Consider the following 15,771-nt stretch of genomic DNA (forward strand, 5'->3'; position numbering starts at 1 on the left):
AGTTTTTTGTATATTTGCATGCAGGCAACAACTGTGGGGCCACAGAGGGTCTGCAAACAGTTGTTTACCAAATATATATATATTTTTTTGCATATTTAGATTTTATTCATCATTACAGTATGATTATGAAGCAGCACTGCATTCGGGTACTGTCCGAAATGCATCACCAGCTGCCTGCCCCGTTCCTGAGTAAGTCCTCTTTATAGTGAACACTATATCTACTGCGTAAGTCTGTTAACCAGTGGGCAGTCCAAACATCATCTTAGGTGGTGAATAAATGAAAATTCCCCAATGTGTCTGCCCAGTGAATGATTACCCATTGAGCTTTCAGTATGCTGGCAGAAAGCCTGTGTTTTTCCAGCATTATAGTGACATATTCAGTCTGTGTTATTAGATTGTAAACATTTAAAAACTGTTGCCAGCTTTTGGGTATTAGATTTATGCTTTCTACAGTAAGTTTTGTCAGCAGATGAACATTGCTCATTTTCTTGTCACGTTGACATATTGCATTCCAGCTTTGATTTGCTGATGCAACACCATCTGTGAAACAGTTAGGCATGTCCATGATTGTTAGTAAAATTGTGCCCCATTTATCTGTACCTTGCACCACACCGAGAATCGATACACACTTTGACAGTTCTGCTGTTGTTCATCAATGCTGGGCACTGTGTCACTGGGTCTCACCATGGTTTGTTGGGTGCTTCCATTTACCTCATACATTTATCTCCATTTGCTCATCCATTACTCTTCCTTTTACTGTAACCCATCCAGCTACAGGCTAGCCAAACCAGACGAGATGCCCCATTACTTATTTAGCACCACTTTAAAGGGGACCCAAGTCAATTGAGAAGCTACTTTTTTTTTTTCCTTTTTTTTTTTTTTTTTGTCCCCCCTGTAACAACATTTGCCGAGCAGCCTCAAACACAGCGGGTAAAAATGAGATTGAAAGAGATGGAATCAAGTCAATAAAAAAACATGGTGGGTAATGTGCCCTGTGGTCAAATAGTTAAGTGAAGGTCAAACTGCCAGGGCATTGTGTAATCTTGTGGCTCTCTGGCCAGTGACAGGCAGACAGATTCGTAAGGCCAAGATGGGAAAGTTGTAGGCCTTCAATATCCGACTAAATTGATGTGACCAGAAGAGGAGAGTGATAGTTTTCCTCTCTGTAATGAAATTCTTTTGGCCGTCTCATATTATAGTAGATCCTTGTTCTGGGGATTGCAAGTTTTGATGCATTGAGAGCTCATGTGAAAGGACACATGATAAGGGGGGTACAGATTTTTTTTTTTTTTTTTTTTTTTTTTCCAGCCAGCTACATTTGTTCCGTGTGTGTGTGTGTGTGTGTGTGTGTGTGTGTGTGTGTGTGTGTGTGCGTGCAGGGAGAGTGCAGCATGGACCCTTTTACCCAACCTAATCATGATTCCCTTTTTTTTTTTTTTTTTTTTTTTTTTTTTTTTTATGTGTGCCGACCAAGTGCCCAGGCCTATACATCACAGCACCCTAATACACACTCATGCGACCCCTGTCTGTCTTGTCTTTCCCTTTTTCCAAGCTAAATATTACCGTGTATCACCCAGTGACACTCTGGCAACATATTAAAAAGAGGGATAGTGGCTCTCTGTTATTGCCAGGAAAGTGATTTACCATGGGGCCACATTCCCACCATATTGATTAAAGAACATGAGCGTGTGTGCATTTATGTGTGTGTTGTTCCACCTTTTCACCCATCTCACTGGGCTTTCTCATTTTCCCTCTCTGTCGTTGCCCGTTCTTCTCCTTTGCCTCTCCTTCTCCCCTTTCTCTCCTCCTTTTATCTCCCACTTCACTTCCCCTATCTCTGATGTTGTCTAAAATCCTACAACACTCCTGTGTGTGTGTGTGTGTCTTCCTCTCTCATCTTTCTCGTCTGTGGACTCATGTAGCTGATTGTGTGTGAGACTACAGCTGAGGCATGGCTAAATAAGGGAGGGAGGGAATGTGGAAGTGAAAATAGGAGAAGCAAAGTGAGTAAGAAATGAAGGGGCAAAAAGAATCCCTTTCTACTGTAATTTTATCCTTCGGTAGCCACAGCACATTTTATTCATTCAAATAATTGTGAGCAAAAAATGGCGGCGCTATGTGTTTGAGACGCATTTCAAATTCTTTGGAGCTCCCACTGAACATAGTTTTATAAGATGCTCAAGGAGAATGGGGAAAAAATAAGGCTACACACACCCAATACTACTCTTGTACTACAGGACCATGCATGATGGGTATTATACAGAATCCTTAAGTCACATTCAAGTCTGCTGCTGGTGACTCTGTGTGTTAATCAGTGGATTATTTTCTGACTACTCAGCAGTTTACTGTATAAATATCAAACCGCTAAAAATGTCCACCACATTTCACCAATAATCTTAACATTGATGGTCTGAAAAGCTGGCCCACCATTTCTGTATCTCCACATCTACTGAATGGTCATAAAATACAGATGTTCACTGAATCAAAATATAATAGGTTGTTTGCTATATTTAATGTTAGTGCAACCTTAATATCAATGCTCTTTAGTTTTCAAGTGAAACGTTGCAACTACTGTTCACGATGGGGTCTAATTTGTCAATTTTCCTCTCCTTTAAACTAATACTGTACGTGCTACATTTATGACCCTACAATTCGCCTGAACTTTACTTTTGGGTTGTGATGCTATTGCTTGCTAGGGACTGTAGTTAAGAGCAGCCAACATAGATTGGTTGGTGTTTCTACATATAAAATGCTTTTCTTCACTGTAGTGTTAGAGGTCAGGGGGCCAGATAAGTTGATGTCGGGCGTTTTTTGCTAACCGTTTCAGTTGGCACGACAACTGTGAGTTTAGTTGCTGTCAGAGGGATATTTTGGTTGTCTTAAAGTAGGGTTTGTTGGAAGCACTGAGTAGTGATCATCTCACCTGAAGTAAATAGCAGGCCCAAAGTACCCAAAAATCAAATGCTGTGGCCGGCCTTTTTGCTTAATGGCAATAATGATTAACAATTTGTCAGTGTTTGCCTACTTATTGACTGATCTCTAAATTGTTGCAGCTCTCTTCACAGCTGTGTAGATACAGTGCAGATTCTCAGTCACCTGCCCACTCCCAATTTCTTTTTAATTTTTGTATGTTTTTACTGCGTCCCTCTTGTTTTGGACTACTTGTGTAGAAAGCAAATGTTCACCAATGCCACTCCAACCGTAGTGGACATTGACTGATTCAGATTTAGTTGGCCGTCATTGTGGCGAAGCTGCACTGGGAAAGAGCACATTCCCAAAAGTCAGTACCCCTCCCACACGCTGGTGTGTACCTCATTCTCTTTGTCTTCCCCCATCTTTCCCTTTTTTCTTTATGGCCATTTCAGTAGCCTCTCTATTTGTTCATTCCACTTGCCCTAGGCTGTCTCCCAGGCCATTAATCTATACTGCTCCAACCGCTCCTCTGGGCCAGACCATGCTGCGGCGCCACTCGCCATGCACTCTGAAAGACCGCTGTGCTCATACAGATATGAAACGATGGACAGTGACAGAGAATGGCTTTTAGAGAATGCACCTAGAGACCTGATAAGTGGAGACACAGAAACATTCTAAGAGAAATGAAAGTACCCTCGCCTCTTCCTCACTTTTCATGTCATCTAAGACAAAAGTGATTGACTCATGCATGCGAGAGTCTGAGGTGATGTTACCCTGAACAACTCCACTGAGGATACTGTGGTGTCTGCCCTTTTGAAAAGGTTGAGATTTGAGGATTAATATGCTGTTGGATCACACAGGGGGATTTCTGGCTGGCCTGAAGCCTACCTGGACTGACAGCAGCCATCCGTGGTGATGGGGGGGCATCAAGCAGATTGCCTGGCGTAATCTGTTAAGAGTGTGTTGCTACTTTATGTACCTGGATCAGAGAACACGTTTGTCTGTTAAATATGGTTGTCTTCTTCATGAATAAATGCATGTCTGCATCAATGCCCACATGTCTGGACTTAGTTGGAAAGAGCAATGAAGAGTAGCAGCAAATTTGGCTGCTTGGCTCGAAGCACCTTTGTTAACCATCACAGAGAACATTAGAGCTGGTTGAGTTTTGTGTGCAGAACATCTGAACTCTATTTTGCTTCATCTTTTATGTAATTGACTCTTTAACTACAAATCTTTTGATCAGTTGGATGCTTAATTGTTTTGGGGAAATTTTTCAAAGGCGCTGCTAATCAAGCTAAGTACACAATATAACTCTCTAATCTATCCTTTAGCATCCATTTCTGATAAACAGGAACTTATTAAAAGTCGAAAATTTGAAGCTAAATTAATTTGTAATGATCTGATGTGCATGATAGATCAACATTAATGTCTTTGAAATGGTTATTAATTTAATCTGCAAGCTTTTTTTTTTTTTGTGCCTTCCAAGATTGAAGATTGACTTTATGTTGACTTCTTCCTCGGAGCTCATCGCAAGTGTACAGCCAGGCTGTTAATATCGTCCACAGTGTTAGCTGAGGATAGATGGGCAGCCGATGGGCAGAGCGTCCCTCTGGCAGAAGACCTTGGCCTCGCTTTCTTTAAATCTTTAAATCACATCTGATGTTAAACATGGATGAGTTTGAGCCTTTTTGTGATGGAGAGGAGCATAATTGAAAACTCGGGGCATTTCCATGGCGACAGAGGTGATGTCACGATCCTTGCCGCCAGCATGGTCCCTGCCGCTGACCAAAGCCATTCAACTCCCAAACCTTTCCATTATACATCACTGTCACTGTAGCCACTCCTCCCACTCTCATCCACATTGTCTCCTATCTCTTGCTCTCAGTTAATTTTCTTGGTCTCTTTTTTTCTTTTCTTTTCTTTTTTTTTCTTTTTACTCTCCCATCTCTGGGCTACTATTGATGTCTGGATCTCTTGATCTCTCTTCCTTGGCTGCTCACTCTAAGCTGGTGGTGTTGAAAGAGATGGATGCCCACTGCCCTCAGAAATCTCCACAGCAGCCATTTAGGTAATTAAGTCGCTATTCTTTCACTTGCCCCGCTTTCCGCTCCCAAAGCTGAGCGACGCACACATGCACAAGGCCACGTGGATTTTACAGTTGTCCCAACAATGCAGCAGCCTATAGAATGCCGGTTGTTATTTATTCTAACCGACGTGTGTGTGTGTTTGTACGTGTATGTGTGTAGCCATGTGTGGCGTCAGCAGAGTGAGCCGTTTGTTCTCCAAACAAAAACCAACAATGGCGTCAAAACAGAGAAACTTTCAAAAAGGATGCAGCGAGGAGAGAAAAGGCGACAGCTGCCATGGGCCGCAGAGAATAGGCAAACGCACGCACACACCGACACAGCCACAGGCACCGAAAATACTGTGTGATTGGCGTCTGGAAATGTGTTGCTCCAGAGGAAGGAGGGGGAAAAAAAAGCTTGCAGGAAGGCTGGATAGGAAAGTGCGCACGCTCGCCCCAGTTTTGTTTTTTGGTTCTTTTTTTTTTTTTTTTTTCTTTCCAGCTTCGTGTCTCGCGGTCGTGATAATGTAGCGTTTTGTTGAAAGTCTGTGTTTTAATTAACTGAGCAGCGGCGCTCACTGGTGGAGGTTGCAGCGCCTCTCTGTTCCTCAGGCTAATGACAGGCCCGGGATGCTGACTGCCAAACACTGGCAGGGTGTTACTAACTCGATTATTGCAACATTTCATAATGCGATGGTCATTCCTGTCTGCGTGGGTGCCAGTGAGAGCTGAAATGTTGTTTTGGACGGTAGAATGGGGTCTTACTGTTTTCACCATGAAAAACGGAACCGACAACACCGTGTGTGTTCAAACTGCAGTAAACAAGCAGCTTGGAAACGCATGCATCATGTTCCACACACACTCAGAACACTGCTGCCTTTTTTTTTTCTTTCCCCCCTGAAAGTTTTTACTCATTAATGCTCTGCTAAAAGAATTGTGCTGATGCGCACTGAGTGGGAAATTTCCTGTCACTGGTGCGGGCAATGCAATATTTCTTAATCTGAAGAAAGAGTAAACCTTGGCCTCAGCTCTTTTTATTTTTCTTCTTGCTGTCTGTGTAATACAAGTGAATCTTTTTTTTAAATTTTTTTTTATCCTCTCTGAGTGAAGCCTGGTTTATAGTCGGTAACGCAAGACGCAACGCAAGCCCTTGCGCGGTTGCAAGCCCCCCCTTGCGTGCTTGCGTGTGTCACCTCGATTTTCTAAACTTCACGCAAGACGCGAGCAGAGCTATAGAGTAGGCACTCTGGACACGAGCACAAGCCACTATCTACATCACATCCGGCGGCGTGTTCATCTTCCGGTTTCATCCCCTAATAAAAGACAGCTGTTTTTTTTCTTTTTGTAAGTGCATTATGAAGGTCATCTTCTTCTTATTCTTCTTATTATCATTATTCTTATGCTCCCCCTGGCTATCTTCTTTTTGGCGTTATGCTCACATTTGTAAACTGTTATTTTGTTGAATTACTAATAAAGTTAAAAAAAAAAAGACCGCTGTTTTCAAACGCCAAGGTAGAAAGCGAAGAAGAAGAAGCTATTATGTCTATGATGACTCCACTCGAAGAGAGACTTGCCGAAGAGGTCCTGGCGGTGAATTTCCTTTAATCGTAGTTGGCTTGTCATTGAAAAAACCCGCTACTCCACCTACTGTCCTGGCGGTGAATCGCCACGCAGCACATGCAAGCGCCGGCAAAGCTAAATGAAGCGTAAACGTCTCGAGCCATTAACGCAAGCGCAAGGGCAGTTAAAAGAAGTATAACTCAGCCTTGATTTGGCCTTTGCTTGCATGCTTTATAAAATGGGAGATGATCAGGGAGTGTCTGTCTCTGGCAAAATGAGGTGCGCGTCACCCCACCAGTGTTTCATCCATCAAAGTGTCAGATTAATGTACAAAGTGCAATCTCTCACGATGCTCTCTGAACCTGTCGGGGAATCCTTACAGAACCATGATATAAAGACGTGTAAGGTGCTGGATTTGGGTTTGTGTTGTAACAGCAGCTGCTAAAGAAAAGAAAAGCCTATGTGCTTCTAATCAGCTACAATTGAGGCAATTTTGGGTTTCATATGCCTCCCAAGCCAGAGGATTCTGTTTTGAGAGGCCCCGCATTTCTATGACTTGTCAGCAACTCCATGCTGTGTTCAGATTCCATTCGGAGAACTTAATTACGTGTACGATTAGTAGCAACGTACTGATTCCCCTCAAACCGCCAGGATTAATTCAACCTGCTAATGCGAAGAATCAATCCCAACAATAGGCTTTTTGGGTTTCCATGCCAGCAGGTAGCTGTATTTAGCTTTGCTTCCTCAGAGACTGAGGATGTTCCTTTTCTCTTCATCTCCACCCAGTTTGAGCTAATGGGATAGACACTGAAACTTCAATTTTAATTTTCTGTGTTTGCTATTCCTCTACCATCCGCTCAATTGTTCCTGTGCTTCATGCAATATGAGCGAAAGCTGAAAATTACGTTTTAGACGTTTCATTTTGGTTTTATTTATCAGTGTTTTAACAAAAGTCGGGGGGGAAAAGTTAGCCTGGGTGCCAGCCGAACTTAGCCCCGCCCATAAAAGATTTGGTCGGGAAGTTCGGTCTGGCTCTGCTCAGTTGGGAAATCATTATGCCCGACCAAGAATTGGTCGGACCAATCAGATTGCCAGGGCGGGCTTTATACGATGATGGACAGATGATCAACAGGGACATTATCGACTACGTCACTAAAGAGCTGAACACGGCTGCCGCTGGAGAGCTAGGGTGTGTAGATTCTGCCATCGAGTCTGTTCTACAGGATCTCCACATTGCATTAATTTTGAAAGACGAACAGAGGAACGCGATAAAGGCTTTTATCGATAGAAAAGATGTTTTTGCCGTCCTTCCTACAACAAGTGTGTGTTGCTTAATCTACGTCACATACTACGTTGCTCTGATTGGTTGTAGGTCTATCCAATTGAGTGAAGAGGCATTTTTTCTCCTGGTTCGGTTGAAACATGCCCCATACCCAAATCTCTATTGAGCGGTATCAGACTCACATTCTGACTAGAATCGTGAGTATGACTTAGTCAGGCTAGGGAAAAGTACCCAAAGTATTTCCCCTGTATTATCCAATCCATGTCATTTTCCCAGTACATTGCTTTATTAAAGACACCTGTGTGGCTGATATGCGCCGTTGTATGCGTGTTTATGCTTGTGTAAACAGTTGTGAATGCTTGGCATCCAAATTAAAACGGTGTATCTGGTGTGCCCCGTGCAGCGAGCCTTCAAAAACACGAGACTCCGACTCGCTTTGCCCCGGGCTATTCCTGTACCGACATTCTCTTCTTTTATTTGAATATCAGTGTGAATACCTCTGTTGTCCTGGAGGAACTGTCAGCACATGGTGTCTAGTTCCATTTCTGCATGTGTGTGTGTGTGTGTGTGTGTGTGTGTGTGTGTGTGAGCAAAGTGCAAGCACCTGCGCCAGTTGCTGTGTGTGTGGTTGTGCTTCTCCCACAGGGCCACTCATTTAGAGCAATATCTTGTCCTCATAAAGTTACAGCATACCTTTATATCCCCGGCCCCTCATTCGTACCATCCGGACTTGCTGCTGGACGAATGGATCATTAGCACTGGCTTGTGAGTGTAGCGGGTGTCTGTTTGTGTGCTGAAGCTGGGCTGTCACTGGGTCAATAGAAGTAAACACTACTACAGTTTGGAAAAGGAACCCTTCCTCTCAGGGAGTATCTGTAGCAGCAGGAGTTTACAGCTGGGTATTATAAGCAGAGTGCATGTGCCAGCAAAGCAAACATCACACCCTAGAACAGTAGAATGACACACACCCGACCCCACTCCCCTCTGATCCCACTCTTAACATCCTACTCTCTATTTCTGCCTGCACACACTGTTACTGCTGTTATTTCCCATTTGTTGGCTTGCTCACATGATCTGGCTGTCTCTCCGTCGCTGCCGCATTCTGTCCATCTGTTCCACTCCTTCTTTCCTCACGTCTATCCGCAGCTCCCTGCGTATTCCCACATGGCTTTGTTAACGCAGCTCTGTCACACACACCCGACATGCTGCGCGCCGCCTCGGAGTGACAGATGCTATTCTAAAGGGTGTGTGTCTCACGTTTCCACCTGCCAGACAACGCTTTATTCTAGCTAATCAGTCAGCCGTCGCTCAAGAGCTGAAGTTATTGGAAGCTCCCAATGTGCGCCGTGTGGAGTTGCACTAACATGCCGGGCATCTCCATGGTGATGGCACTGAGGTCAGGATGGTGTCGGCTACAATTGGCCTCGCACTCATGCAGTCGCTGGCAAATGCCCACACATGGATTCACCCACAAGCTCTCTCATCCACTGTAGTGTCATTTGGATTGTGATGCATCAGCAGCACGAGAACAGGTAGTTTAAAAAAAAAAAAAAACAGCAATCAAAACCTCCCAGTGAGCACAAATTCTGCCTCCACCACCGCTCACGGCGTGACTGACAACACAATGAAGATGCCAGTCAGTCGACTCATTAGATTTGATTGCTGACATAGTATTTCTCACTTTCTTTCTCAACACCTCTGCTCATGTTTGAAACAAAAGCCTTTGTCTTATTATTTGAGCTGTCTGAGGATTAGTAATTATAATTATTTGTTTAGTTCCTCATCTCTCAGAAGTATTCTCAGTCATCAGCTTTTATTTTAAGTGGGAGCGAGAGTCAGAAAATAGCATTTGGGATGCACAACACCTTCAGGTAAGATTATTAACATGCTGACAGGGTTCCAGGAGCTGAAGAATCTCATTAATTGCTGTAGGTTATGACTGAAATGCTGTCATTAATTTTTACAAAATTGAAAAGGCATTTAGATTGACTTAACTTGTACGCCTCGCAGCAAAGGTTATCATCTCTCCTCTGAAAGACCATTGCCTTGTCCGTGGCTGACAGGGACTTCATTGAATGTGAAAGAAAAATGGGTAAATCTTCATTGGTGCCATCTCCCCGGAGCTGTGCGGCGTCGAGCAAAGTGTCATTGGAAATGTGAAGCATTTAAGTGTTTATCTAGTCTGGCAGAATCCACAGGTGTGTTGGGTGTTGGTTTCCACAGGCAAACCTGAGAGTGAGATTTATTTGATCGCTTTTTCATACTTGGCCTCACAAACGTCCACTCTCGGCCTCAAGGTGGGTCTCGTGCACTGACACGCGCACACACACACGGGCTTTAAAGGAGTTGCAGAAACGCTGCTGCAAAAAGGAACCCAAGTCTCTGTAATTAGTAGCTTAAATCCTTCTGTTCGCCAAGGACCATAAATGTAGTGGGATTTATCTCAGTGACGAGGCGCTCTGCTGGGATCAGTTGCCGGCCTCCAGTTTCCCAGTACATGCAAGCATGTATCATGCAAGGATGACAGGAATTCACTTAGAGGGTTGAGCTCATATTGAAATGTAGAGCCAAGATTCTGAAAATGCCACATGGGTAAGTGAGTGATAGAATGTGAAGCATGGTAATCTGAGAGCGTCTCCTTACGCAGAAACAACAGCATTCGTCAATTATATAAGGTACTTAAGACGACTCATGTTAACATTAGTATCAGCTGAAATGGGTAGCACTGTGGCATCTAAATAAGAGCTGGTACTTTTTATAACGTGCAAATTGTTTACACCAGGGCCATCTCCCCTTTAGTCCCACAGCAGTACAGTCAGCAGTTGTGTATAATGTTGCAAATGAGAAGTAGTACCACATTTATTTTGCACTAGCAATGTTTGACTCAAACACTGTGAACTGAACCTGTGAAAGAATCAGGTTAAGAGTTTATTTCTCAGATAGTACTGATGGGGTATTCTTTGTTTTATATTATGATCTGATCCAGTTATTAAATTTCAGTAGAACTCGGGTGAACAACAGCACATTAAAGGCTGCATCATGTCATTATTCATTTCACAATAAACTAAGCCAAAATGCAGAAGCAGTACATTTGAAAAATGTAGTTAACCCCGTGACTCATCTGCTTGTGGAACCAATTTTAGTAGCAGTGGCTCCAAATAGTAATTTTCTGTATATCAGTCTTTCACATTTGGCCCACTCATTCTTTACAGTGTCGCTTCAGTTCATTAAGGTTTGTGGTAATTCACTTAGTCACAGCTCTCTCAAGATCCCACCACAGCATTTTAATCAGGTTGAGGTCTGGACTTCGAGTGGTTCATTGCAACACCTTTTCTTTGTTTCTTTTTCAGACATTCTGTTGTAGATTTGCTGACGTCTTTGGGATATTTGTCTTTTTACAACACCCACTCTCAGCCAAGCTTTTAGCCGTCCAGACAGATGGCCTCACATTTGACTTTAGAATACTTTGGTGTACAGAAGAGTTCATGGTGGACTCAATGACTGCAAGGTGTTCAGCTCATGTGGCTGCAAAACAAGCCCAAATCATCCTGAATGTTTTCCTTGTAGAATGATGAACTCCAAATAGAAATGGCCTTTTGACCACCCTCCCAGATTGATGGGCAGCAACAATTGCTTCTCTGGGATAATTTCTAATGTCTTTCCTCCTTGGCATTGTGTTAACATTGTGCTAAAAACCTACTTATTTAGGATTGCTTTTAATACCCAGTAGTATGATGATACTTTTATCTTATTTGATTTTGTTGTATTTTATTGCTTTCACTGTTTATTGTTTTTATTTGTTTGTACTTATTCTCTTTATTTATTACCTGCTGTAAAGCACTTTGGTACATCGTAAGGATTGTCTGTAAAGGGCTGTATAAATAAAATACATTTACATTTACATTTAACACACACCCAAATGCTCCAGACCAGCAAACTGTCAAAACTTCTGCATTTTTAGAGGTGCTGATGACTTGATTAATTCCTATGCATGCAGTGGGGCTGTACTTTGTTTTTTACGCACTGCCTCAGCATTTTTGGCTTAGGTTAAATAAATGTCAGTGCGATTTGTCATATGCTCTTGTTTATTGGAGGTGGTCTTTACTTTATTTTACTGCCTGGTGAGGACCACAGGATGTCTTGACATCATGTCCTTTTATTACGTGACTGTATGTTGTAACACAATATAACATGCATTCACACAGTGAGTGAAGGATTGCTCAGTCCAAAATCAGCTACGGTATCTGGGGAACATTTATTTCTAAAGCTTTTCACGCATGAATGCCACGTGCCGTTATGATTAAAACAGACGTGCAGTGATCCAAGTGATATCACACGTTATTCCAGTCACATTTGGCAGTATGGACTTCTGCATGAGTGGCTTGTAATTGATAAGTTTTCACATGTCATTGTGCTTTAGCGGCTGTGTTCCAGCTGTTTTCTTAAGTGCACACATTTTTGAAGTGCTGCATTGTTCACCGTAAACTGACAACTCAGACAGGCCGTGTACAAAGCATGCTAACATACCCTGTCTCCAAATATTCTTAGATGCATCCAAAGCATGCGACCAACTTTATCCGTCCAAACCCAGTTAATGAGCCTGCTTAAATGGCAAAATATCTCCCCAGCAAATACACAAGGTGAACACAAAATTTGCCACAAAATATTGGAGGTCAAAGGCACCACACATTATTGGTGACTTTCCAGATCACAAAATGCATGAAAGGAAGCCTCCTGGCGTTTAATGTAAGAGAACTTGTTGGGTAGTTTGATTTCAGTGAAACTAGTCTGAATTATCCCTCCGCCCCCTCTCAAGACGGAACATTTGCTTGATTTGTTTTATTTTTATTTATTTATTTTTTTTTCATTTTTTAGATGAGGGCTGCACGGTGGTGTGGTGGTTAGCACTGTCGCCTCACAGCAAGAAGGTTCCAGGTTCAACACCTAGCTGGGGCCTTTCTGTGTGGAGTTTGCATGTTCTCCCCGTGTATGCGTGGGTTCTCTCCGGGTACTCCGGCTTCCTCCCACTGTCCAAAAAATCATGCATGTTAGGTTGATTGGCATCTCTAAATTGTCCTTAGGAGTGAGTGTGAGCGTGCATGGTTGTTTGTCTCGTTTGTCTCTATGTGGCCCTGCGATGGACTGGCGGCCTGTCCAGGGTGTACCCCGCCTCTCGCCCATTGACTGCTGGGATAGGCTCCAGCCCGCCCGCGACCCGATCGACGGATTCAGCGGTATAGATAATGAGATGAGATTTTTTAGATGAACAGGAAAGTTGAGAAAGGAATGGAGATAACTTCAGTGTGCACTTCTTGTGCAAACTTTTCTGCATGATCAGATGGATTGATTTGTTCTCCAGCGCAACCATGCTCACAGTGTTTTACAGGAAGACAAGTTGGTTTTTCAGTCTGCATTAGTTCCACAGTGAATGCATGTGTCTGTAAGGGATTGATGAAACATTGCAAAATTATCAGAGCAAACGCACTCTGCAATAACTTTTGACTATTGTGGAGATAATGCCCTCCTTCTCATTCTTTCCCTCCATGTTTTTATATGGAAGAATTTTCCATGTACGCTCATATTTCTCAGCAGTGGTTCAGCACTCAGGAGATAAGAGAATATTACCTGGCACCAACTCTGCCATTGTTCCACTGACCCGGCACTGTGTGTTACTCCCTCCATACATATTTTTAGAGATAATGCAAGGTTAGTCTGTGGTAAAATTTGAAGTTATTAAAAGGGGTTACCATGGAGAGGGAGAGATGTTACTGCAGAGACCGTGAGAGAGGTTCCCAGAGCTTTTAGTTGCCCCGACCGACTCTGTCGCCACGAATCCGCTCGCTGTGTTTGCACAGTCGCATGTGAGAGAGAAGTAAACAAATTGAGGATTTAGAGAGGGAACGAACATGTATGATTAGGAATATTGTAGAGGAGCTTTGTGAAAGATGGAGGGAAAGAGTGAGTGTTTTCAACAGCTAAATGGAATGAACGGTCACTGCAGTTAAAGTTAGAGAAGTGCCAGTGCTCCCACCACAGGCTGCATTGTGCATCACTGGCATCAACACTTTGAAAAGAACCTTTGATTTCCTGCCTGATCCAAGATGCTCACTTCCCACTGTGAGTTTTCAGAACATGGGTCTCAAAACATTACTTGGATGCACAGTCATTCAGTAGTATATACTGCTTTTACACGCACACGCACGCACGCACGCACGCACGCACGCACGCACGCACGCACAGATGCACACTGAGAAGATGGCATTTCAAGGCGTTCTCTCCTCTGTGAGGCAAAGAAGCAGTGTGACAGACCCCAGCGAGAGGAATAAAGACTTATCATCTGCTGTCATTCTCTCCTCATAGACCAGGGGATTTTGCATGGGGCTTGCTAAACCTGGTTTGAGGTTGTTATTTATTTATTTCATCTGGGGCTTGGGAAGCCTAACATGTCTTTGGTGAGGTTGAGCACAATGTGCTTCAAACCTCTGTGATGGATTTCACTTCTCAGATCCTGTGCGTCTTTGATTTACGATATAATATGAGAATGATACGTTGCTCTCATTCAGTACAATAGCAGCATACTCCTTTCTGATGTAATACCAGCTCACTGTCGCCTCTTAGCCTGTCACAGCCTGCTGTGCCTGAAAAGGGAAGAACCCTCAAATGCACTTCAAGGGCAGTGGGATTGAATTAACCAGCCATTAGATGTATGAGATGAGCTGTAATTGCAGGGGTATTTATCTATTCAGTTAAATGAGTTTTGACCGTGAGGTCATGTTACTGCTGCGCTGCCCTCTGGAAATATTGTGCCTTACCTGTTTCCACTTGGATCTGCCATGTGGCTTTAACCTCTCATTGTTGAACCATATGAACATTTTTGCTCCCGAGCACAGATGTTTTTGTAGCTCAGCAGTGCTCAGGTCTCTCCATCACATCGCACCCTTTTGTTAATGATGGAATGAATAGGAATTAGAAGCAACAAATGAACCGCAGCGTGTTCATGTCAGTCAGGTCCCCAGAGAGCAGATACTGTGAGTATTTGCACCTCCGTGTCAGTATATTTTCTGCTTATTTCACTCGATGTCTCACTCTTTATATGCCTCTGTTTTTCTCTTTGTGAAAAAGTGGTCCCTGTGTGTGAGCTCTTATCAAAACTACCACTTCCACATACACACAAAAAGAGAATGTCATCGTGACCTCTTTCTTTCCATTTTGTGCAGGCCTGCCCCCGTTGTTCCTTCTGAGAGGAAGTGATGTCACGCCACCACCACCGCTTTGAGAGGGACTACCGGGGACCCTGGGAGCGGAGAGACATCCGTCCTTCTGTCCTCCACAATGGAGGAGCCAACAATAGCTGTGCCTCTGCCGTTGTCAATGGCAACAACCGTCCGGGGCTCCTTCCCCTCCCAGTCATCCCATCCCTCCTCCCCACCCCAGTTACAGTTGCCGTGACAACCTCGAGCAGCGACATAGCGGTCAAGCGATGCATCACGGGAGCAGGATCAGTGACTCCAGCGTCAGGCAAGGTAAGGTGCTGCGAGACCCGATTCCCTCTGACTCACCTTGGAGGCCTCTCCAAGCTTTTGTCTCTCACTGTCTCAACTTTCTAATCATTGATGACCCCCTCCAAAAAAAACAAAGCTGGACATCCATCCAACTTATTTCATGCTTTCGAGGCTTTCCTATTCTCTCTCTGTCCTCTAGTTCTCCCCAGCATTCTCCAAACATTGCTCCACCGGCATGCCTGTCTTCATGGTTCAGCTGCCTCTGCTCTTCAAGCCCCTCCGCCTTCTCCCTCCTTCTGTTGCCTCCTCCACTCTCCACCTTTATCCCTCACTCCAGTTTCGCTGCTCTCTCTGCACATTCTCTATCCAACGCTGCCTTCTTGCCAAACCATTTTCCCTCCATCTTCATTTTCTCTCTCTGCCAAATAGCAGTCTTGTCCTGCGTTTGC

General features: G+C 43.7%; 1 protein-coding gene across 1 annotated transcript in view; it reads left to right on the top strand.

Moving 5' to 3' along the window:
- The window catches only part of klhl29 (kelch like family member 29), a 232,935-nt gene that overhangs the window by 64,282 nt on the left and 152,882 nt on the right, over positions 1-15,771 (top strand). The window contains exon 3 of the mRNA XM_075459139.1: positions 15,038-15,343. Within this exon, the coding sequence (XP_075315254.1) occupies positions 15,071-15,343 (273 nt within the window). The 5' untranslated portion in view covers positions 15,038-15,070. The remainder of the gene's footprint in view (positions 1-15,037; positions 15,344-15,771) is intronic.

This window comes from Odontesthes bonariensis, chromosome 24 (genome assembly GCF_027942865.1).
Source record: "Odontesthes bonariensis isolate fOdoBon6 chromosome 24, fOdoBon6.hap1, whole genome shotgun sequence".
NCBI lineage: Eukaryota > Metazoa > Chordata > Actinopteri > Atheriniformes > Atherinopsidae > Odontesthes > Odontesthes bonariensis.